Here is a 24,309-nt window from a genome sequence, read left to right on the forward strand (position 1 = left end):
GCGAGAACCTGTCAAGATCTTAATCTGGACGAAGGTTTTCGAATCCTGGGAAAAGCATTTATCTTCCACCAGTCGCGGCCTAGTCCCTTACAACGGCTGCAAGGTTCCGTGCTTCCTGACAAGGGACAGATCTTTGATCAGAGCGGTGGATGCCATCGTGATACACGATCGGGACGCCGATGGGAACGATCTTCCGAAGTATCGGGCCGCACAGCAGCGATGGGTGTACTGGAATTTGGAGTCACCCGATAATAGCCGAATCAAGGGAATAGGTGCACTCAAGGATGTCTTCAACTGGACCTACACATACCGGCATGACTCGGACGCACACCACCCTTACATCACCGTCCGACGACGCGCGCATACGGACAGCAGTGCGCCACCTTTCGTCACGTCGACGAACCGTTCCAAGCTAGCGGTGTGGGCAGCGAGCAACTGTGCAACTCGTAGCGGCCGAGAGAAGTTCGTAGCAGAACTCCGGAAGAACATTCCCGTCGACATTTATGGAAAATGCGGCGATTTGAAATGCCCGCGAGGGCACGAGTGTCTGGTGCATTTCGGAAAGACGTACTTCTTTTACCTGGCTTTAGAGAACTCATTATGTCCTGATTACGTCACTGAGAAGTTTTACAATGCCCTTCATTATGGAATGGTTCCCGTAGTGCTGGGAAACTATTCCAAACTCGCTCCTGCAGGCTCGTACATCAACGCTCTTGAGTTTCCTTCACCCAAGCACCTCGCTGCGTATTTAAAGATAGTGGCGGCCAACTCAACAAGATACAAGCAGTATTTCGCTTGGAGAAGATACTACGATATAGACGTGCACCGCAGTGTCGAGCACTGCCCGCTATGCGAGGCGCTACATATGGCGGGGCCAGAGGACCGGAAAATGTACAAGGACATCATCCACTGGTGGCATGGCAATGGGTCTCTGTGCACAACTTGGAAGCCAGTAATGTGACCGCCGGAGATAACCGCAACGATACAGTGCACTCTGCGCTATAACTGGAATTATCTCCAACATAGACTGTCCAGCAAACCTCTCGTTAATAAGCCCAGCCAGCATTTCACAGAAGAAGCGAGATCTGTGACTAGAAACAACAGTGGCCCTCGCACGCCAGAAACGCGTTCGTATGAATAATCCTAATCAGACGCGCTCGGACACTACAGTACTCAGCGCCACAGTTAGCGAAGAAAGGTGGGACACACTTTTGGTGGACATAATGGGTTCACAAACGTGGTTCACATAATGGTTGACAAACGTGGTTCACATAATGGGTTCACAACGGAGGTAAACGTGGGAAAAGTGTTACCCTTTTGGTAATATTATCCCTAGTTCCACAGACTGTTTTGTCTAAATTTACACATTAACTGGTGGCGTTAGCGACCAGGCGCTGTTTAAAGAGATTATCTCTAAATACAGACGCGATGGTTTTCGCAAAAGTAGCGCCCAGCCTCAAACACACCACTGTTACAAAAACTAGCCTCTAAAAACTGAGACACGCCGAGCTGGGTGCGGGCTCCGCTAACGTAGCTTGGCGGAGGAATGAGATTGGTTTTTCATAGTAGTACCGGCATTACTGCAACCACTCGATGTTTTCAAAGGAAAAGCATCCGCAGCGCATTCAAATCGAAATGAGCGAAAACAATAATACTTCTTCACTACAACGTTATTAATTTGAGAGTACTTTTCAGAGTAGATTGAAATGGCTTTATTCATTGCTCGTAGGGAGATTCGCCTTCATGATAAGCAACGAAGTCGAGTTATAGAATTCCCCCCCACAGCGGTTGTATTTCGGTGGAAGCGGAATACAAATATACCGCTATGTTGTGTGATGTCAGTGCGTGTCGAACAAGCCCATGTTGTGAATACAAATTTGTACCCCTCACTACAAAAGTCTCTCTCCCTCTTTTCATCTCCTCCTTTATCCATTCCTCATGTCGCGGCTGATGTCCATACTTGGTGAGATGATTAGTGCTTATAAATTACGAGGCGAATCTTTAATTTATTTTACCTTGGCTAATTGCACATTCTTGAAGAAAATTATCTCCATTATTATTTGAGAATAGAGTATGTAGAGCAAACGTTATTTATTGCTCACTGTGAGCTGGGAATTTCGAAGATCTGGATGTTACCATCCAGAAGTTGGCCTTCCTTCAAAACTCTAATTACAATAATCGCTTATTTTGTAAATTTAGAATATATTTTCAAACATACGTAATAAATTTATTGTACCAGTCGATAAAAGAGACTTGTTCAGAATTGAAAAACATTGATCCAAACACATTTAGTTCAGTAGATACATTACTGATGTAATAAAATGTGGCGAAAAAACAAAGGCGAATGGTGTCTCTATTGCGGAGAAATCTTCCTTGCATGCTCAAAACATTGTGTTTTCAGACATTGCTCTATGAAGTCAGTAGACGCGATTATAATCCTGACATGTGCCTGGTGCATAGCCTTCTGCGTTGTATTGAAATGCCGCATGAAGCCCTTGCTGGCAGCTGGCGTACCACGCATGCAGGGCACCGGTGGGAAGGGGAGATGGAGGAGTCGCATGGTCGGGGCCAAATGGCAGTTTATTCCTCCTCCTCCTGACACATTCCTTCAACTTCGCTTTCTTCTCGTTTTCACCACAGGCCCGAAGGTCTCCCCTTGCTATCAGGGTGTTGTCATGCGTTCCCTCCTATACGTTCCTTCCTATAGAAGAGACTACACGCGCAGTCTTTGCCAGAAGTGACCGGGCAACGGTGGTTTGTTTCTTAGCCGCGTAGGAGAGCACTTATGGCAGCCCTCTACTCTGCGTTTGTCTAATGTAAGGTGAACTCTTGTCCTCACGTTATGACGCCTTTCGGTCTTAAGAGTTGCCGTAACGGCTCCGTTGTACGGTTGAGAAGCAAAAACCTGTGGCTCGGTTACTTTTGGGAAAGGGGGTGCATCGCTTGATTATGTGGGCGCATTCCTAACACACGGCCTTCCCGCCTGCCTGGAAAGCACTGGAAGAGGCTGCGGCAAAGTGCATCTGGCGTCACTCATCGCACTCGCACAGCGTCGAAGTGCAGAATTAAGTGGCATCGTCGTTGCTATGACTCACCCATCCAGTCTGGTGCTCTCCTTCTGGGCGTACACAGTCTCGGCTCAATGGCGCTGGAGCCGATTGACGGGAGTTGGTGATCCGCTGGACCAAATGGCTACTCCAGCTCTAGGCGGGTGAACGTTATAAGACGTCAGGGCGTCATGACTCATCGATAAGATGGAAGACGAAAGATGGCGAACGGTGCTACGAACACGTTATGGCCAAGCGAAGGCGATGTTATGGCAGTGCGCGTAGCAGTATCTATAACCTTTTCTAGAATGCGCTCACTTGATCCTGCAGAGCATTTCATGACAAGACTTACTCTTAGTGACGACACAGAGAGTAACGATTTTGACCATTTCGTTTATAACAGGATCAACGCGGCAGTGAGTTTGCATTACTTTTCTAGTATTCAGTGCTTGATGTCTGGCTCCATGGAAGGAGGGTGTCTAGTTTTCCAAGCACAAGTGAAGAGGGAAATAAAGAGATACGAAGAAAAAGCTTCTTGTGGCCTGTTTTGCACATCTTTTTATACAAAGGGTAGAAATCAGTTTTAAAGATCGTTGTTTGTTCAATTTATGATACAGGCCGGAAAGAAGCGATCCACAAAATCTGCTATTGTACTCGTTGTTGTGTGTGGTTGTTGTGTAGCCTCGGAGCTGAGTAGTCAGCTCTGGAATGATTCGTGCTAGGGAAACACTGGAGTCCCTTTTTCTTTCAGCCTTTCTGTGGTACTGCCGACTTTTTATTTTTTTTAGTCTCGAGTTTTGGAAAACATGGTAATAATTCTTACTTAAATCACAATGAAATTTTCGAAACTATATAAAAGAAATGTTCCGACCGCCACTGACAAGAAAAATAAACAATTGTTCCTCTCTTCGGATTCATGCAGTCTGTACATTCTAGCATCGGGGGTCTTAGATCCTTTGTCAGTACTGGTGGGAGGTCTGAGACCTGCCGAGAACCCCTTAGCTGACCTTGAGCCCTGGCTGTATTCTTTGTTTTCTAATATCTCCCACATTCTTACGCTTCCTTTCTATTTCAGCAAGTTTGGTGATAGGCTTAACTAAGGTCAATGAGTGCAATGAGACAAAGCGAAAATTCACTTTGAAAGCACGATCTACTTGCAACTTTCTCAGAGATGGTGGCTGGTACTTAAATAGCAGATATTTGCTTCGAACCGTGAAACACAGCCACCACAATTAAACTATATTTGAACGGCAGTTGCTCTGAAGGAGCAACATATATTGCGCCTTTCTCTAGAAATCGATCGAAGCCCGAATTTTTACGAAATCGAAAAATTTCAAGCCAAAGCATCCGATGTGCGTGCTGACGCTTCAAAATTTCGCGAACTGCAGCCGAATACGATTTCTAGAGCCCCTATACAGATGCAACTGTACTCAACGTTTTATAAATAGACCGCAAGGTAGCGCGATATGTCCATGTATTCAAAGTGCAGAAAAATTTCGGAGGAAGCGGTGAATCCCCTGAAACATGCGGAAGCAGATATGGGGACCAGCACAGGAAAAAATAAATCGATACATTGTCTTCGGACTAGTAGCACTCTTTACCATTTGCGACCGGAGGCCAAAAGAATAAAACGCTTTACGATTAGAAAGCTGGTGCTGCTGGATAGTATGAATTGATAGTAAAAGCGCTCCTTAACACAAGCGCAGTACACAAGCGCAGTACCTCTTGAATGATAATCACAGGACTCCTTTCTAATTTCTCTTTTTGCTCTGTAATTCTTCCATGGTCGGCTTCTCGTGAAAAAAGCGTCGTGAACGTCTTTTTGTGTCCTCTCCTCAGTCTCCTTACCCATCGAATTAACACAATTCTTACCTTCTACCTCTTTGACCATGCTTTTAATACTCTTTATCATTCCGTTTTCGTATCCTCCATTCTTACTGGCTAGGTTTTTGTTCGGTGCCTTCACTCTGAGACGACATGCGAAACACAGTGCTATCTCATTCGCTCATAGAGCTGAATCCGCCATGTTGGTAGGATTGAGAAAACAAAACCGCTGCGTGGCGTTGGGTCTTCGCGAATTGACCAATCGATGCGACATGTATGTGGCGACGCAGGCAGTAAACGACGAGTGGAGATTCAATAGCACGCCCTCCTCGTCAGCCGATAGGAAACCCGTTAGCATAGCGCTCATGGAACTGAAAAAAGAACGATAAAAGCGAACAGGAAACCAAACCTCCACGTTCCGTAGTGCTTGTCATCACAGTTACATATTTCATAAATCGGCTTCATGCTGTAACGATCGGATCGGAGGATTGGACGCATTGCGAATCTCCGCCGTGGTAATATTTCGTCTTTCCTGGTATCTAATGTCTCCTCTTAAGTTGCAGCTCTTGTGTTGCTACTTGCCGTTGCTATCGCAACGTCGGCGCACATAAACAACGGTTACAGCTTTGATCAGACAGCATTTCAAGCTCATGTTACTAAGTTAAAGCCAACACTAAATGCGCGTTGGCTTTAACTATGACTGTCGGCATTCTCGCCGCATCTTTTATTAACAGGCCAGCGGCTCCGGGCTGAATCTTAGACCGCGCGCGTTACTGCGACAAAGGCCAGTTACGATCGTTCGCCTGTATGGCCGTTCGCCGCAGTGCAATTTTATGCAGTTGAAGCATGAATCCCCTATTTTACACGCGTGGGCTGCGATGAAACCGACGCCAGGCCGACACGACAACCGTAGCAAGCATTTTTATTCTGAATAAGGTCCGCTAAGGGTGCACGCCTGGCAGACGAGCCCACACAAACAACGGCGGGTAAGCAGAGACGCGCGCTGGAAGGTATGCGGTGCTCGCTCGCAAGGAGGTGCCACGTTGGCACGGACGAGCTCCTTCTATAGTTCATATGCGTCCACATGTGTCAACTAGAATTGACAGTTTTGTCGGCAGTCAGACTAGTGACAACAATCGGCGAGCTGAACGCCCCCCAGTTCCGTGTTTTTTTTTTTAATTATGATTCGTAGAAAAACTGTCCAATCGGCGGTGACAATGGCCGCTTGTAATGGGCTCATTTGGTCAAATGTTTGCGTGCTGTTCATATCTTATCAACTACAGAAGTAGAAGTAAATAATAAATTACACGCAACACGTCGTATCCGGAATTAGTCAGCCTTTAATAAAACAAGGGCCATTTGGATAAGCCCAGATTTTAATCTTATGATCTTGAGCGCCGTTTATGCGCCGTTCATCAGTCTTGCACAGAGCGTACTTCTAGGTTGTTTTACACAAATGATATATCCTGAAGTAAAGATGAAGTAAGCTTCGCACAGTAAGGAAACGGTATAAAGAAAATGAATGACTGATTTTACACATATTACCATCTCTGCTGCCATCATAAAGGAGCGTATAGACTTTTTCAAAGTGATACTGCATGCCGATATGTCACAGAAAACTGATGCGCCCAACCTTCCTTAAGTAGCATACCTAAGAAGTCATTTGTGAACGTTTTCCTCGATACCTGGCAATTAACTGTGAAGAACGATTTGCAGCTGCACTACGGGCTGTCAACCACAAAACAGCTGTCAAGCAGAATACGATAGAGTACCCGAGCAACCTCGTGCGGCCAATCATTAATATAGCCGCAAACTGCCAGGATGCATGAGAACGCCATCTTTTATGGTGGCACGATCGAGTGTTCACCCATGTGCACACACACACGCACACACATAAAATTTTGCTCAATGGTGCAAGTAACGCATAAACATTGAAAAAAGAACATTTATGGCAGAGAAAATTGAATTTAATGAGTTCACGCCACAGATCTAAAACGTCCAGCCCGAGAGCGACTGGTTTCCGCTGCTTTGAAGTGAATGGCCGTGTAGCATTGCTTCTTGTGTGCACGCACACAGTTTTCTTACAAAATCGGCAGGTGATGCTGGCTCCAATAGTTTCCTCTTTTGTTCTTTTAATTATAGCTTATAGAACCTCCGTTTTTGGCGAGAGTGCCCTCTATGTTAGAACACACTAGTCTATCGATACAGGTTAACTTCGATATCCCATCAGGATCTCTTTGACGGATAATCGTAACCAGGACAGGAATTTATCAACAAAATAAAGTTCGGTCATTCACCTCTCAACCAATACTTTAACGCGCGTCTGGACTCCACCACAGTAACCGAACGTTAAAACAGTTGCGTAAAGAAAACCACACACCTTGAAAAGCGTTTAAATATGCGCAAATATTTGAAATATTTAAGTAATGTCGCCAGAAAATGATGACGTGTGCCCTACTGGGAAAAAATAAAAAATAAAACACAACACCAAGTACCCTGGTAATGAAAACTTGTGACTCAACGTTGACATAAGGCTGCCATTCAATTTGTTCACAGTTACGGACAGCTGAGCTGCTCACAACGAGCAACGGCTTCGTACCGTACGATGTCATTAGCTATAGTTAATCTCCGCTCTTCAACTCCAACCTCAGCTGACTTCCGCATTCCTAACTCCTCCCTCCACATACCGAACCTGTCGGGACACGCTTTCCGCTCCAGGCTTCCACACGTGGCGCCTATAGTGATGAGATGGCTCGGTAAAAAAAAGAACTTTTTTCTGTATTTTCTTTTTCAGGAAAGCAAAAGTGGAAAAAACAGACATGGTCTAGAAGGTCTGTAGATGTGGTATTGAACAATTATTGCAATGAACAATCGAACTGCAAAGAAAGGACTAAACGACCAAGGCTCCGCAGTTCTGTTGTACATGAGAATGCAGATATGGCGAAAATTTTTGAGCATCATTTTTTATTAAGCTGCTATTTTCTTGTTAGAGAATATATATGGCTAAGAAATTTTCTTCCTCAACAAACAAAAAGTGAGCGTGCACTCTTTTTTGGGCCTGGCAACTTTACGACACTAAATTTCTCATAAATGAGAAATTTAAGAAAAATTATTAGCCACTAGGGCTAATTGTAGTGATGATAGAGAAAAAAAGTGTGATTACATGAGAATCCTCCCCTTTACTGCAACATGTGAGCATGCGACGTGAGATACTATTTTATCATTTGTTCTGCTGCATTCCTCATCACCCCTTCAAATCCAACAGCCGAGAGTCGCCCTCTTCGCCAGTGCAATTTACGGCAGCCCGATTGCGAGCCTTCCAGGCTCGAATGACTATATCGTTTAAGTCCGGGAATCATCAAACACTTTCGCGGACTCTGGTGCCACTCAAAAAATGTTTCTGAAACGAACTCTATTCGGCATCTCTGTCAGCTTCCATATTTTCTTTGCTGTCGTCAGCTTTAGAAACTTTCCCCCGCATGATACAACTTCCTTAGATCGGCTTCTTAAAGACAGCAGCCAGACGCGATCCTTGCAACATCATCGTGTGAAGACTGAACAGATGACCCCCCGGTGGCCATTTTTCCTACCTTACAGAATTGCTCCGCACATGTATTCTTTCGCTCACAGTGGCTCCTCCGAGTGCTGAAAAGAGTATCCTGCACCGCTACCACACACCAGCAAGTGGCAGTCCTTGGAAACGCCTGGAAACAGAGCACATATGCGAAAAAGAACCAAGGAAAATGTATTTTCCGTGTCAAACTTTCGGTGTATCTCGATATAATTTGTCTGCACATTCTCGTTCTCACTGTGTCATCCTAATGTTTCTAATATTTCCAGAAGCAACTTGTTACCTCGTCTTTCTCCTTTCATCATTCAAAATATCGCTAGCCCTGGCGCCCCCCCCCCCCATTCGCGTTCTCTGCATGGCCTAGATCACGAAAAGTCTCGAGAGAGGTCTTCTTTTCCAGGCGTCTGGTTTAATACAGTGAAATGAAAGTCAGGGTAACATCAATTGGGAAGAATTCAGCAGGCATGCGCCCCGCATTGTGATGCGAGCGAGCGCAGGTTATCCAGATGCGCCTGTCCATTCTTGCAGCAGTGCGTGATGCAGACAGCGTCCCCAATGACACCTTGCGTTTTCATATGTCGGACTGTCACTAGCGCTGTGAAAGAAAAAAGAAACGCATGTGCGATATACTTCGCCATCACGAACAGTATGTGACTGTGACAGCTGTGAATAACGTCGCGAAATCTGTGCTTGAAAGGGTCTTGAAAAGAATGCAAGCCGATCAGGTTTCCACGAAGGCTACTTACCTCGACGCGAAAGCACACCGCTTAGTGAAGTGCGCAGTACTTTTACGGTGTGATAAACAAGAAAATAAATTGAACGACGAAGATGTGTGTTGTCGTAAGCATCTTTTGTTGGCTGCGAACAAGAAAAAGAAACTTTTCGACTAATACGTGGGTGAATTACCCTACTCAATTTCATGCAGTAGGGTGATCCACACCAGTCTACCGGAAAGCGCATGAAATGCGGAACGGCATTTTTTGCACGGTAGGGTATCTTTTAACTGTGTTTCTCTTACGGTAGCGCCCATAGAACAACGTCTACTCTTCTTGCCAGTCTTCGTCCTCTATTTATTCTTTCTCGTCATATGCTTTTCCGATCTTCACCTCTACAAAAATTAATAGTCCGGTCTCTTCAAGAGGTAGCCATGCATGTAGTGCACGCTATAGTTGGTCATGTACACCTTCTGTATTTATGAAGGCGTAGGTCGCATTCATTTTTTTTTCGTGGGGCGCTGTTTTGTAACTATTCATTTCATGTTCCCATCTTTTGATCTTAACGTCGGTCGTAAGAAATAAACACAATTGGAGGGAAATTCGTGAAAAAAACATAACCGTTAGGGCGAAAGTTCTCGAGCAAGAGTCTTTGTGCTTGAAGAAAATGCCTGCCATCCGGTTGAGGCTGTGACTTGTCGGTCACCAGCCCGCTGAATCGTTCCCATGCAGGAAGTGGTTTAACGGGGACTCCACGCAGACGCGTGAGGCTCCTAATGACCGTAGAAGGACTGCTTTTGAGGGGAAAGGGGGCAATGTGGTTTTGTTTGTTTACGCAACAAACCCTCCCTGGCGCCGCCTCTTCTCGCCTGCCTCCTTCCCCTCAGTGAATCGCTTCTCCTGTATAAAAGGCGCAGTATCCGTTCGCAAGTCACCACTGGTCTGCATCAGAAGCCATGCGACAATCGGTGAGTAGGCACAGACACCTCTGTGACGTCTCGGTTCTGTCGATGCGAGGCGCATTTGAATGGTGCGGTTAGTTAACTCAAAATCTGCATACGCACTGCCTGCATATATGCGACAGCTTGTCTTACGGGACCTCGGTGCAGCCAGCTGTCGCATAGTCCAGATTTCTGCTAATAATCAATGCAGCAGGATGTTCTATTCTGAATGAGATGGCGATGAGGGCACCCATATTGAAATAAGGTAACCTTGTCGGTTTCTAGAGCTTTGCTGACTGTGATATAAACCCATACTCGTGACAGTGCATATTATAAAATAAATGCGCTTATAAACTGCTTGCTAAAAATAAACGTCTTATGATTCGTTGCTTAACCTGATCTTCTGCAAAAGGACATTCTATTGACAGTAGGTGTTTTTCCTGCACAAATATGCATGCTGCAACGTAGTGGTGACGGCAGTATCTAGAGTAAAAGAGCAGCAGTATACTTTCGAGACAGCCTTTCGCATTCTCTTCTCCTCGTCTAATAATAACTAAGGGCTTAAATTTCCTCAGTATGTTTATAATCTTGAGATACAAATGTGCATAGTTCTGTAGTTTACTGGTAATTATGGCTTAAAGTGGCGTTCTAGAAAGCGCAGTCTGAAGCACTTTGACCGCACCATCAAGTATTCAATGGAGGAAAAACACCACGCGATTCTAACGGGGATATATTCCAAGCCTTCCTATATTCCACACTGCGGGAGGAAACAAAGGGTATCGAAAGATGGAAACACAAAAAAAAACTTAATGTGGTCGGGCCTTGATGTGGAAAATCAGACATGCTAATCCTGCCGCCAAACAATTAGAGTGACGACCTCCATTAATTTCCGAATATTTTCTTTTCTTTTTGCGGTGAATGATAAAAGATCAGCAAAAGTCTTCTCCCAGTGTACGAATCGAATGAAGGTTGTTGCTTGAGAGTAATCGGAGTTAGTGGCACTAAAAACATGAAGTTCTAAGCACCAGAGCATAGCGGCACAAGAAGCCGATGGACGCACTAGTTTTTTCTTCCACCTATATACAATTGAACTTCGTTATAACGAACTTGAAGGGGCCCGGTCATTACTTCGTTATAAGCGAAGCTTCGTTACAGCCAGTGTTTACCGGACTTCCAGGGGGAAAGTCATTTTTAGTTATATCCATCATTTCATTATAAACAGTTTGGTTGTGACGAGGCTCGACTGTATATAGAGTGCCTTCGCGAGGAAGTATCACGTGCGTCCAAACGCAAGATATCCGCTCAGTCCAGACATATGGTCGTTTGCATACCGATGACAGCAAGTTCTGATTTTTGTTCCAGATTCTCATAATCTTCGCCCTCACGGCGGTTGCCTCCGCTGGCTTGTTGGGCGGCGGCGGAGGCGATTATGGAGGCGGCGGCGGCTTCGGCGGCGGCGGTTTCGGTGGCGGAGGTGGCTTCGGTGGCGGCGACGACATCGGCGTGGCTTCCGTGTCGTACGTGAAAGCGCCCGTCGTGAGCGTCAAGTACGTGGCCAAGCCGGTGGTCAGCTACGTGGCCAAACCTGTGGCCACAGTGTCGCATGCCTTGAAGCCCGTGGTGACATACACGACCATCTCGAGCGGTGGCGGAGGAGGATTCGGCGGCGGCGGCTTCGGTGGAGGAGGCGGTGGTGGATACGGCGGCGGTGGTGGATACGGCGGCGGTGGTGGATACGGCGGTGGTGGTGGCCACGGAGGTGGTTGGCCCTGGTCATGAGGGCGGACCTTTTGCGCGGCCGTGTTCATCTCGTGATCAAGTTTACGAGCAGCCCGTCGACAGCCTTTGATTACGACAACGTCAAGACACTGCTGGTAGTGACTGGTGCCGTCCCTGCAAATCAAACGGGGAAGAACGAAGACTTACGATGGAAAAAAGTTCATTTTGAAATAAACAACTGGCTGTTTACATTTTCTGTCTTTCCTCCTTTAGCACCAAAGAACCACTTTGTTAATGGCTGCAGATTGCTCTGTAAATGGTGAATTAACCATAAAGTTAGCCAGCTTGTGAGTATGATTTCAATAAAAACAGCCACAAAAGAAGCGCACTAAATGCGCCAACTTAGATATGTCCTTCAGTTGTAACATACATTTTCCGAGGTTCGCCGCCTGTTCTGAGCCCCCTACTTCTGAAAGATTAAATAGCGAATGTATAGAACGCTAACGTGTGCAGGCTGCTATCATATATAATTGCATGACGGCCGAAGGATACGTCGTAACCACAAGAATCTCGGCATAGCGAGGGCTTTTAAATGGCCGAGAAGAATAAGTTTTCTTACACAGTAGGTTTACAAAACCTTCGTTACTACAATGTGTATACAGAAAGAGGAAACGCCAGGAGAATGAAGGTGAACACAGGCACGATGCTATTCATGCTGGTTCTTTTAAAACCACTGGCATGCAAGTGATGACTTTCAAATATGGCAACCTATCCCGACGGCTAAACAGGTGGGGCGTTTTGCTCCTGAGAGTGACGATGAGCCCATGAGTTGGATACCAAACATTACGAATGCTGCCGATGCAGGTGAAATGCAAATTTTACGAAAACGCAAATGATTGAAACCTGCTGTCGACCTGTACTATTTTTTTCATTCCCTTTCCGCACTGCAAAACGAAATAGATAATATGGAAGCCACACAATATTTTCAACTTGAAACAACAAAAACGGGCAAAGTTTTTTTCGTTTCAAACTTGCTCAGTTGCACCTTATTCGCTTTGAGCGAGTGGATTGTGGTCCATCTACAATAATCCGGTAGTTCGCAGACTGGAACTAAGAAATATTTTTTTTAGTTGAAATATAAAGAAAGCCAGGAAATCGGGAAGAATGCACCAAATTGCTCAGGTAAAATTAAACTAACGTAAAAATTATAATGCTTACAGGTTGCAGAGGTGAAATTACTGCTTATTATCGCTCTTAAATAGTGCTCAACGAACTCCATGGAACACTAGCCGATTTTCTGCAAACATTGATGGAAATAAATACTCTCATATTATTCTGCCTTGTTGACAAATCAAGGTGACTGAACGCTTTGCAACACTGCCTTAAGTTAAAACAGGAACTCTCGGGAGGTCTATGGTGGGTCATTTGAATGCAGTAGCATTCTCTATTGCTCCTGATTCTGTCATAGCTCAATCTTCTGGGTATGACGCGATCGCGTTATGCGGAATTGGTCCTTATGTACGTGCTATGCATTCATAGATCGCTGGGAGTCTCATAGCAATGCCGCGGTTAAGCGACGCGCCACTGCCCCGGCAGGTGGCTGTTTCCACAACACAGCCACCGGTGGGCTTGTGAGACCCAGGTTGCTCTTCCCGAGCAACCTCTTGCGCCTCATCATTAATTTAACTGCCATCGTCGTGGTGGCCAGCTTGCTCACATCCGGTGGAAGGTTACCTCCTGCCCCTTTGGGCAAGTTATGATGACGTCAGAAGATTCGCACCGCGTCACGCGTGACGGCGGTCGATATTTCTGCCTCCACAGATCCTTCGAATGCTAATTAATAAATATCGTGAAGAATTAGAGAGAAGCAGATGGCAGACCATTTGGCTTTTTGGGTTGCATATTTCCTTTTCTCTACGTATTCTATTTCCTGCAGTGTCTGAATCACGAAATGTCACCTGAGCGTCAGAAGGCTGTTGCTGCATGGTTCCCGTAGAAATTTTCAAGCAATTGACTGATGGTCAATACGGCAGGACTGATCGCGTCGCTACCGCTACGCTTCTTGCGATTCACCTTTTTTTTTCTTACAAGCCCCCATAGATCATATGGATAGCGTAGCCTTTATACTACGCCGCCATTACTGACAGTTTACCAATATCCCTCAAGAGAAAAGTGTACAACAGCTGTATCTTACCGGTAATCACCTACGGGGCAGAAACGTTGAGTCTAACGAAACGGGTTCAGCTTAAGGACAACGCAGCAAGCTAAGGAAAGAAAAATGATAGGTGTAACGTTCAGAGGCCGGAAGCGGGCGAAGTTGGTGAGGGAACAAACGCGCGTTAATGACATCCAAGTCGCAATCCAGAGGAAGAAATGGGCTTGGGCAGGCCATGTACTGCGAAGGCAAGATAACCGCTGGTCCTTAAGTGTAACGGAGTGGATTCCAAGAGAAGGCAAGCGTAGCAGGGGGCGGCAGAAAGTTAGGTGGGCTGATGAGATTAAGAAGTTTGCAGGCCTAGCGTGGGCGCATCTGGCAAAGGACAGAGTTAATTGGAGAGACATGGGAGAGGCCTTTGACTGAAATGGGTGTAGTCAGGCTGATGATGATGATGATTCTGCGCTGAAATGAATGAACAATAGAGTATATGTGGTCGTCTGTACAATGTGTGCCAATGCACATGTGCTTCCTCTTTATTGTTGGGTTGAGTTTATGGGAATTCTTTGTTATTCAGGTCCGTCGGTGGACGCACGGGCGGTCGAACGAAGGGACAAGAAAGAGAGGCCTCGCGGATAGCGGTCATATTGAGACCTGACACCAGGAAGTGAAACACAGCCATATGCATTTCGTGCATTCAGATATGTGGACACGAGTGAGGGACAGAGAGAGAATAAGTCGTGTTAATGCAGGAATTCATTTCATGGCTACACTTTCCCCTGTCTTTATCTGCAGATTTCTGTCCAGTCGTCCACACCACGAGAACACGAGTATTTCCAACTACGCCACTCTCACTAACCACGTCCGCCAAAGCAAATGCCGCAAGGTTTTGGGTGCCCCTCCAGAAGTTGAAGTTGCTGAAAAGAAAAAAAAAGCCAACGACTCAGATAATTCGTGCCCCTTACCCTCTAAAAAGGACGAGGAACTGAGATCGGCAAATGCACCCTATGCTACCCATCTGTGGAGACACCACTGTTTCCACGATGACAATACTGCCGAGAATCTTTGCAGTGTTTGTTCGTTTTTCAAATCTGCCGCCACACCACTTTATCGCTTTGTTTGCGACGCAAGACGCGACTAGATTTATCTCGATTGATCGCAGCCAGGCATGGCTGATTCTACGGTGTTCCGGAATGTTCTAGTAACTTTGCACGCATTATCTCGAAAGTTCGCTATCAGCTTTAAATTGAGCAAGGCCGACGGCGGCGGGCATTCTGTTCGACGACCGCTGAACACGCTTATTGCTACGCCGCCGCCGAGTGATTCAGGGAATTCTAGGCGCAAGTCAGCCCAAATAAAGAGTTTTGTTTGGAGACCATTTTCGCAGCCTTTCTGCTCTCCGGAGTGCAGTCACCACTTTGTGACAATACGAATGGGACATCGTGTAAATTGTCTTTTGCCCATTGTACATGTTCCTGGGCCTCCCGAATCGAATTCGTTTACGTACCAGTGCACCTATCCCTCTGACAGCCAATTCAGTCTGATGTACCGAATGTATGTAGCACGTCTTCAGAGTCAACTATACGGACTACAGGGTCAATGAGCCTCCTCATTCACTCTGCTCTCACCACCGCGGTGGCCTAGTGGTTTCAGCACCCGCCTCCTACCCTCGCTAGCCTGTGCCGCCAGGTACCCACCGTTGCGTGAATGGGCAGAAGCTTCTCATAATATTCTGATGCTCGGCTTCTCATGAATGAAATGCTTGAAAAATGGGTCTATGACCCTGCCTCGTGTAGACGAAAAATACCTTGTGTCAAGGCGCTCTTTCGCCAATATCTACAGAGTTGATGTTGATGAGCGAATTCACTCATCTTCATCAACTTTGCTCTCAAATTTTTATCAAAACGACTGTCCATCACTACACGCCAGACTGCAACAATTTCACTAAATAACGGTCTGCAGATTTTTCGCAGATTTTTTCTCTACTCGCTGGCACATAGATACTCTTGCGCATTAGGTTGAAAACTTGGTTGCGCTCATTTCTTTCTATCTGTTTTGAACGCGATTCGCGCTGCATCGTGACTCAGTCAGAAAGACTTCCGCGGCTGCACGTGACTTTCACTCGGTGTGACACATTCTACGTGGCAGCTTCTGGCTTGGTTGTTAATGCATTTATCATGCCTGCCGGAAGCTTTCCCGTTCAGGCAGCTCTATTCCGTGTTACTAAAGTCGCTTCGCAACCTATCGGCACTGGAAACGCTGGCGGAGCGCACCAGCGGTGCCTAGATACCAGACAGTTGGCGCAAAGCAGGCAAGGACAAAAAATATTTTTCCCCACGCACCTGCAGAAAGAAGCGTATTGCGGGAGGCCATGTATCGGCGACTATAGAGCACAGATGTAGGCTGTGCTCACATCGGGGACCGAAATCCAAACGCTCGCACTCTGCATGAAGCGCCATATTTGGACGACAGATTTTATTCAAGGTAGGTAGCGTTTTGCATGGTGCTTCGTGCGTCGCGATAATAGTTCTTTGGGGCTTTGGCTGAGGCATGAGTGAATATTTGTAACTTTTCTTATTGGCTCAGATATGGCCCAAGTATTGTTGTGAACGTGGTAACTGATCGATAACTGATAGATGATTGAGGCATCCTCCCTTAATTAGGTAACATGAGTGATAAGTTCGCAAGAGGTATTAGGCTAGTCATCGTCATCAGCCCTACTACGTCCGCTGAAGGACAAGGTCCTCTCCTACTAATCTCAGAGTCCCCTTATCCCGGCAAACTTCTTAATCTCATCTCCCGACCTGACTCCCTCTCGCTCCTTGTAACGCTGGCCTTCCCTACGAATCGAATCCGTTGCCCTGAGCAATCATCGATTATAATTGCTCTCGCTATGACATGCCCAGCCCTTTCCCATTCCCTGGTTTTTTATCTCAGCTACGATGTCATTGAGTCGCGTGTCCTAGCTCGCTCTGCTCGCTTTCTGTCTGTTCACGTTACGCCTGCAGTATTACGCCTGCATTGTCCATTCCGCAGTTCGCTGCGCTTTCCTGATTTATGCTGACTGGCGTTAGTTAAACTCACGCATCTGTTAGTGAGTCTGGGCGGTCCAATACTGAGAAGAGCTGTCACAGAATTGCAGGGATCCTTATTGTTTTAAAGTTGTGCAAAGCATCGTTGTAATTTTAGTAAGTTGACCGCCCCCTCAACGTTTTCCCGCTGTTGCTTTCTCTCACACATACGGGATTGTTGCCCCACCATCATTTGACCCGCGCGAGCGGGACGGTCTGTGTGACGGTCGCTGGCAAAGTCCTGTAAGCTGATGCCTGCACTTGTCATTGTGTAACCACGTTGTATCGTAAGAAACTCAGAAGACAGTCTTACCCTGAGTCAAGGAATGAATCCACGAACTTCCGTCAATTATTCTGCGGCTCCAAAAAAGCTGTTTTAGCGCAGACCGAGCGAAATAAGAATTTGGATCCCGGATGCCAGATTAAGAAATTTAGTATGTTATCTGATCAACTGTAGTTTTCAGATCGCGGGGCGAGCCAGCTTCTCCAAACGTTTCGCTGGATGTCTTGGAATGTATAGGGCTTCTTGGCGGGCTAGTTTGTGCATGAATTCGAGGGAGGGAAACAGCGCAAAAGAGAAAGACGTGACACGACAAGCGCCTGTGTTGTCCCTCTCTTTTGCGCTGTCTCCCTCCCTTGAATGTGTTGAGTATTAACGATCATGTACGGGTGCTCTCCCATGCCATGCATGTTTAGGCCAGTAGCCCGCGCAGTTCGGGCACGAAGGGTTTAAAAGTTGCCGCTGTGCGGGTGTTGGGGCTCAGTGGCCGTTAGTGTTCGATATGAGGCGCAGCTTAATTCAGCGTTCTTTATGCATGAATCTTACAGTGGCGAGAAACAGCCGCAGTGCGCTTGCGTAGCTCTCGAACACTAAAAGCAGTTTACTAATTAGTTCTCCAAAGACCGTATTTCTTACCAGGACCATTACGTTCCAGTTGCTACAGTTAAAAAGAAGCATTACAAAGCATAATGTGAAGTTTTGAAGATTGTGCCTACGCTTTGTATGCAAGTTACGTCCACTTCTATTTTAAAATTCAGTTTAGGTTTTATGAGGGACGCCGTAGTAAAATGCTCCAGCTAATTTCGACCACCCCGGGGTTCTTTATGATGCACGAACGCCGCACAGTACAAGGACCTCAAGGATTTCGCCTTCTTCGAAACCCGACCGCCACGGACAGCAACGAAATCTCGTCTGTCCGGTAGTAAGCCGACCACCATAACCGCTGAGGCTTCACGGCATCTCTAAAATACACTGACGCGCTACCATACTGCTAGTATTTGAACAGCGTATAAGATAACGCTTCCGCAATAGTTTTAAATGTTTGCTTATTTGGTCTGAGTTGTACTTCACGTACAACACAGACCAATTGTGAACTGTTAACTGAGGCATCAGGCGGCATAATTCAGGAGGGTAGGTGCGCACAATGCGTAGACACTGCACGCTACGGCCAGAGAAACGCGGCGACGAAGAGCCCCGGCACAAGTATACTCCTACTGCAACTTGAGGCATCCGCTGCAACAGGGCATGTCTGCACACACTCAGCGATTCTCGTGGTGATGCCCATAAGGCTGAAATTTTTTCTAATTTTTTCTGCGGTTTCCAGGTTGGTAATAAGACGCGAAAACAGCGTTTCGATCGACTGTCTCCATATTTTTATTGTTACTTTGTTCCGACTGCTGCTCGTGGCCGAATAGGGTACACTAGCTTGAAATTAAAATCTGAATTAGGCTTAAAGGAGGACAAACATGGAGGACAGACATGGTGGCCCGCTTTTTTACTTTACAATGATGCGGAAGACACTACTGTGCATGAATCACCATGTGGTATTCAACGGCTCAATAACTTACAACCGCTAGAACCGCTCAAAAATTTATATAATCGAATTTTTTTGTCACGCTGTTCCGGTTTCCGTTTCAATAACCGAAAGTTGGCTGTGATGTCAAAGTGTGGTTGTGTCACGTGAGGCATAAAAAACTGCGATATAATCCCGGTTGTATCGTTTTAATTCACCACAGTGCGAAGCCAGCCTTCATCAAGAGCCAGAATGAGAATTAAAGCAAAATAACAGATTGTATTGCAGTTTTTCACGCCTCACGTGACCTATAACCTCTCTTTTACGCCACAGTGATCGTTGGGCTGTTGAAATCGAAACCGAAAGAGCACGAGGTAAAAAAAATTGATTATAAATTATTCAACGGTCGTAGGAGAACACCAAGGGGTAATCCATGTGTAATAATACCTTACGAATAATTACGAAGAAGAAAACACGCATGCTAAAGATAGGTGTCTATACTCCTTTAAGTGGAAGCAGACCTAAGTCTCCAAACGGCTTTTTTTTACTAACGTCATGTAAAAAATAAAAGTTAAGCATGGGAATAAAATCTAGTCATATTACGCAGATGGCGCCTCAATTGGCGGCGGGTATACAATAAGTAGATAAACCGCGTTTATTTCCCAGAGACCGAATACATGCGTAGGCCATGGGCGCTGAAACAGTGCGTGTACCTTAAAAGCACCATTTCAGAAGATTCGTGTTTAGGGTCTAGATATGCCGGGGCATGCCTGCCCCGCATGCCCCCGCCTCTGTGCGAATATTTCTGTCTTAAAGTTGACGCCGTTATCTCCCTCGTAAGACTATGTTCCACAACGCGAATCAACTGGCGGAGTCACGGCGATGGAACGCCGGCATGTTGCTCTCTTTCCTGTAGCGCAACTGCAAGTGTGGCGTGTCACAAAAGCAGAAGAACTTGCTTTGGGGCTAGTTGGTTCATGATAGAAGTTCTGAAAGGCGCAAAAGACACACACACAGGAAAAAAGGGGGATGTGTGTCATCCTCCTTTTTTCCTGTGTGTGTATCTTTTGCGCCTTTCAGAACTTCAGTCACAAAAGCCGTCGGCGTTTGCGGGATTGCGTCCCCGCTGAACAGTATTCCCAGCCATAACGCAATCGGATGCATTTTTCCTTCGTCGCGGTCATATGGTGGCGCAAATACACATATTTCAGTGGTTCTGTGTCCATATGACGTGGCAGCAGTGTGCGAATATATCACTGTACTAAGCTTCTCCGAAGCGAACATTCAAGCCCCGTACGAATTATGGATCGCACGTGTAAGTTGACCACGCTCAACTCTCTGCCTAGCGCAGCGAAACCCGTGTTTTAAGAATGCGCGCTTTCTTAAATACTTTAGCGTCAAATGAGCTGTCAAAAACATTCTTCAATATCTGTGCGCTCATTATGCTGCTTTTATGATGAAGCACAGGGAGAAACTTGTTTACATTTAGATCTGTAGATAAAAGAGTAGAGGCGCTGTATGTCACAAGAGCGGCGCTTGCAAGCATTTGCATTTATTGAAAAATTGTATTTATACCTCTTATTATCCATTCTTCTCCGTCTCTTATGGCCCACTTTGAATAAAGTCAATTTTCTAATTATTTTCTTTTCAACTTAACAAAAACAGTGAAGCTCATGCTATTTCTCAGTAGCTTTGCTAATCTTCTCCCAAACAACGAGCTCTGTGCAGCAAGAACTTTCCCTGGGGCATCCATTGCGAAGACTTTACAGTAGCAACGAATCTATACCGAATTTCATACCAACGGTGGGCGCTAATGCTCGATACGTTATACAACGTCATCTTGGTGTTAACATTGTTAAATATTTCGCGATACCGCGACAAAGTGATGGCCTTGAAGTGCAGGGGTATTCCTAGAATATAGCGCAAAAAGAAAAACTAGGGGTATTACATTTCGTCTTTTTTCGCTAGCAGCACACCATATAAAACAATCCTCCTCTTTTATGTCAGTTTCTATGCAGTTTTAAGCATATGGAGTAGTGTACTTAAAGAAAAAGAGAATTGATTGGAAAATAAGAGAAACAAACCTCGGAGTTTGCAGAATGTAGGTCCAGAGAAACGTAGCAAGCGTTATATATATATATATATATATATATATATATATATATATATATATATATATATATATATATATATATATATATATATATATATATATATATATATATATATATATATATATATATATGACTGTCCTTGCGAGATTCTGCAGGGTCGCATACCCTGCCAGTTTTAAATTTCTTACGACCGACAAATCGAGCGTGAAATGAAATGAAAAGAAATTGTTTTTTATGGAAAAGAAATGACGCAGTATCTGTCTCACATATCTGCGGACACCTGAGCCACGCGAAACCTGTATCACTTTTGATGTGAAGCTTATGACAGGTCTGTGATATGAGCTTTGGTATGTTTACTGAATGTATCTACTTTGTTGCTGCCTTTCTATCTTGATGTTGTCTACACTGCCTGACGCGATTTACTTCTAATAATAGGTAGATTTTGTTGAGCATGATGCCTACTCATGTGCTAGGCACGAGAGAAAAGCGAAATTTTGATCATGATATAAGGCTTAGAGTTTCGTACGCAGTGAGGAAGCAATGCCTTTAACTTGCACGTTGCGTACAATTAGCACAGTATCGGGCCATAGTCCGCGGTATAGTCTGTGCTATATAATGCGTCTTAAGGCGAAAGCCTTACTCGCCCCATTAGACGAAATTCTGTCGGCACCGTCGTTGTTGAGGACGAAGATCGTCGCAAAAAGATGGCGCTCCATTTGGTCATACGGCATAACTGGGGGTTCTTAATCTGGCTCCAGTTTTCCCCACTTTCGTACCAAAATTTCGTCGCACACGACTCACGACGTACCTCCAATTGTATGCCTTTCCCAACATTAGTATGAAAATTGTGGCGTAACCATGCGTGCTGTAATATCATTTCTCGTTGCACATAGCATACGTATCTTAGTGAAGTTGCAGACTAGTTCTTGACGGGGATTCCAACCGATACCTGTAGTAGTATGCCCTTCTCCCCGACTTTCGTTTCACTGTTGTGACACCACCATTCATCGTAGAGTGCTCCGGGTGGTGTCGTATACTACTTCTCGTTGCACATAGCATAAATCTGCCAGCAAAGATTGAGGTTAGTTTGCTAAATGGATTTCAACCAACCAACTACATATAAACTCACGATGACACATTCATGCTTTCGCCTTCGCGGCAAGGAAGCAGACTTAAGTTCCCTCGCATTTTTTTAAACAAACGTTGATGCTTGTTTTATTAAGGTGATGGTATACGTACAGGTTCAGTAGATTTTCACCATTGGCACGACACATATACGACTGCAACTGACCAGTGATCGAAGCTTGAAATTAACTACCTGCGTTAAGGAAATCCCTCATGAGCAACACGAGCCTGTTTTTTCCTGCAGGGTGCACAGCCGAGGCTTAAATTTTCCATCGCATTCACCAAATAGCCTGGAAATGAGGAACCGTGTGGACGGCAGATGGGACGTGGCTGTTGTTGCACTACTGGCTGGTACGTTCGCCATAGCGACTAACCGCAGCATCGGCTGGTTCTACGTGGCCTACATGGACGAGTTCAATGTGGACCGCCAGACAGCCTCCTGGCCAGGCTCTGTTCTGCTTGCTGTGTTTCGGGGCGCTGGTATGTATGTGCGGCCTTTCTCAGAAGAATCCGGGTAATGGGAGTTGCGTCTAAACTATGAAGCACAGCTCATTTTACATCTTCAAGTGCCGTAAATATTTTCAGGATTAGACGAACTGTATTCGCTGTCAGTCATCTAGAGGTCAGAAGCTGAGGGGCGTCACTAAAGACCCGGAACGTGGGCCTTCAGTGGGCCGTGTGGCGTGTATATTTTTTTGCGCAGCTTAACCTGATGACGTAGGCTATTTGGTAGCCGAAATTAAGTCTGCAAGCGTCGTACCAGCTGGGCTTATATTTTGTGATAGAAGCTGATGGGCGCGCGCTTCCGAATGCGCATTTTTGATACTGTGGCTCACAGCCCTGCACAAGAAAATCCGTACATTCTCGTTGCCCCAAGATACCAAAGCATTCAAAATGAACACGAATCCGCACAAAACTACTCACGACAAGACAAAAATATGTGGATAAAATCCACGCTGTGAAGGTGGTTGGACAGCGAAGCTGTAAAACGGCACCCAATTACCCATGGCGACGTCACTTGAAAATTCACACACGTGGCTCTAAGCATAGTGAAAGCAGAGACAAGTGAAGCGTGCTTATGTTATCCTTTATTACTTCACAACGACATTAACCACTGCTTTATAATCAGTATGATATGCACTACGATTTTCAATTCTAACTGTACAGGTATTCATTGCTAAGGTTAAATCAATGTATGAACTACGAATGGTGGTTGTTAGAGCTGCATTGGTGAAACGGTGTTCCCATTGTTCACACGCACCTTATCATCCATCATGTGGTTTTGATGCTTGTTTTGTGTTTTTTCTTAATGAAAACGAGTGCTCAGCTGTATACCGTATGCCTGATTTCAAAGAAGATTTACCCTTTATATGTTTTATTAGTAATGTTTTATTTTTATTATTTTTATTTTCTTTATTTTTTATTTTTATTTCTGATGTTCATTTAATTTTATTTCTAATTTCTTTTTACATTACGCCTGCTTTATGAGCAGTATAATATACTTTTTGTATGCTCTTGAGTACTTTTGCACTCGGAGTAGCATTCAGTTTTAAGCCTGGCGTTTTTCCTGACGACGCCGAGTACATGAAAATTTTCTTGATCTCTGATCCTATACGCATGGGCTGTTGGGGGACCCCGCAGGGCTCGGCACCCTCGCCGTTCTTATTTAACCTGGCCCTCGTAGAACTACCGAAACACCTCGAGGCCATCCCTAATCTCAGACACACTTTCTATGCCGACGATACTACCCTCCGGATTATTACCCTCCGGAAGGAAATGATGGGGAGATAGAAGAGACCCTACAAAGGGCCGTCGATACCATAGAAGCCTACGTTAAAACGGTAGGACTAGAATGTTCTCATCCCAAATCGGAGCTCTTAATTACAAGAGACATTCCGAGAGGACAGAAATCCAGCCTCCCGCCAGCCAACATAAGCATACAAGTGCAAGGAAAAGTAATTATACAAGTGAGTTCCATCCGAATCCTTGTAATGATAATCCAAGAGAACCGCCAAAATACCAAAATAATCGAAACATTGAACGCCTCAGTTCACCAAACCATTAGACTGATCCGACGCATAGCGAACAGAAAAACAGGAGTTAAGGAAAAAGATCTATGTCGGTTGGTGCAAGCCTTTGTCATCAGCAGGATGAATTAGGCCCTCCCCTATTTACAGTTATACAACGCTGAGAAACTCAAAATTGAAGCCCCGCCGCGGTGGCTCAGTGGTTAGGG

At 45.4% G+C, this 24,309-nt stretch overlaps 2 protein-coding genes across 3 annotated transcripts in view; both read left to right on the forward strand.

Annotated features, from left to right (window-relative positions):
* LOC144125562 (uncharacterized) overlaps window positions 1–24,309 on the forward strand; it is a 51,828-nt gene that overhangs the window by 11,423 nt on the left and 16,096 nt on the right. Inside the window, exons 1-2 of one of the 2 annotated variants that reach the window (XM_077659052.1) lie at window positions 16,211–16,454; window positions 22,318–22,553. In XM_077659052.1, coding sequence (XP_077515178.1) covers window positions 22,370–22,553 — 184 coding nt within the window. In that variant the 5' untranslated portion in view covers window positions 16,211–16,454; window positions 22,318–22,369. Of the gene's footprint in view, window positions 1–16,210; window positions 16,455–22,317; window positions 22,554–24,309 lie in introns of those variants that run through there. The other variant, XM_077659051.1, reaches the window with a different exon arrangement.
* On the forward strand, window positions 9,453–12,045 carry LOC144123518 (uncharacterized). Its single transcript, XM_077656335.1, has 2 exons — window positions 9,453–10,123; window positions 11,459–12,045. The coding sequence occupies exons 1-2, from the start codon at window positions 10,112–10,114 to the stop codon at window positions 11,873–11,875; spliced, it is 429 nt and encodes a 142-aa protein (XP_077512461.1). The 5' UTR covers window positions 9,453–10,111; the 3' UTR covers window positions 11,876–12,045.

The sequence above is a fragment of the Amblyomma americanum genome, chromosome 3 (genome assembly GCF_052857255.1).
Source record: "Amblyomma americanum isolate KBUSLIRL-KWMA chromosome 3, ASM5285725v1, whole genome shotgun sequence".
Taxonomy (NCBI): Eukaryota; Metazoa; Arthropoda; class Arachnida; order Ixodida; family Ixodidae; genus Amblyomma; species Amblyomma americanum.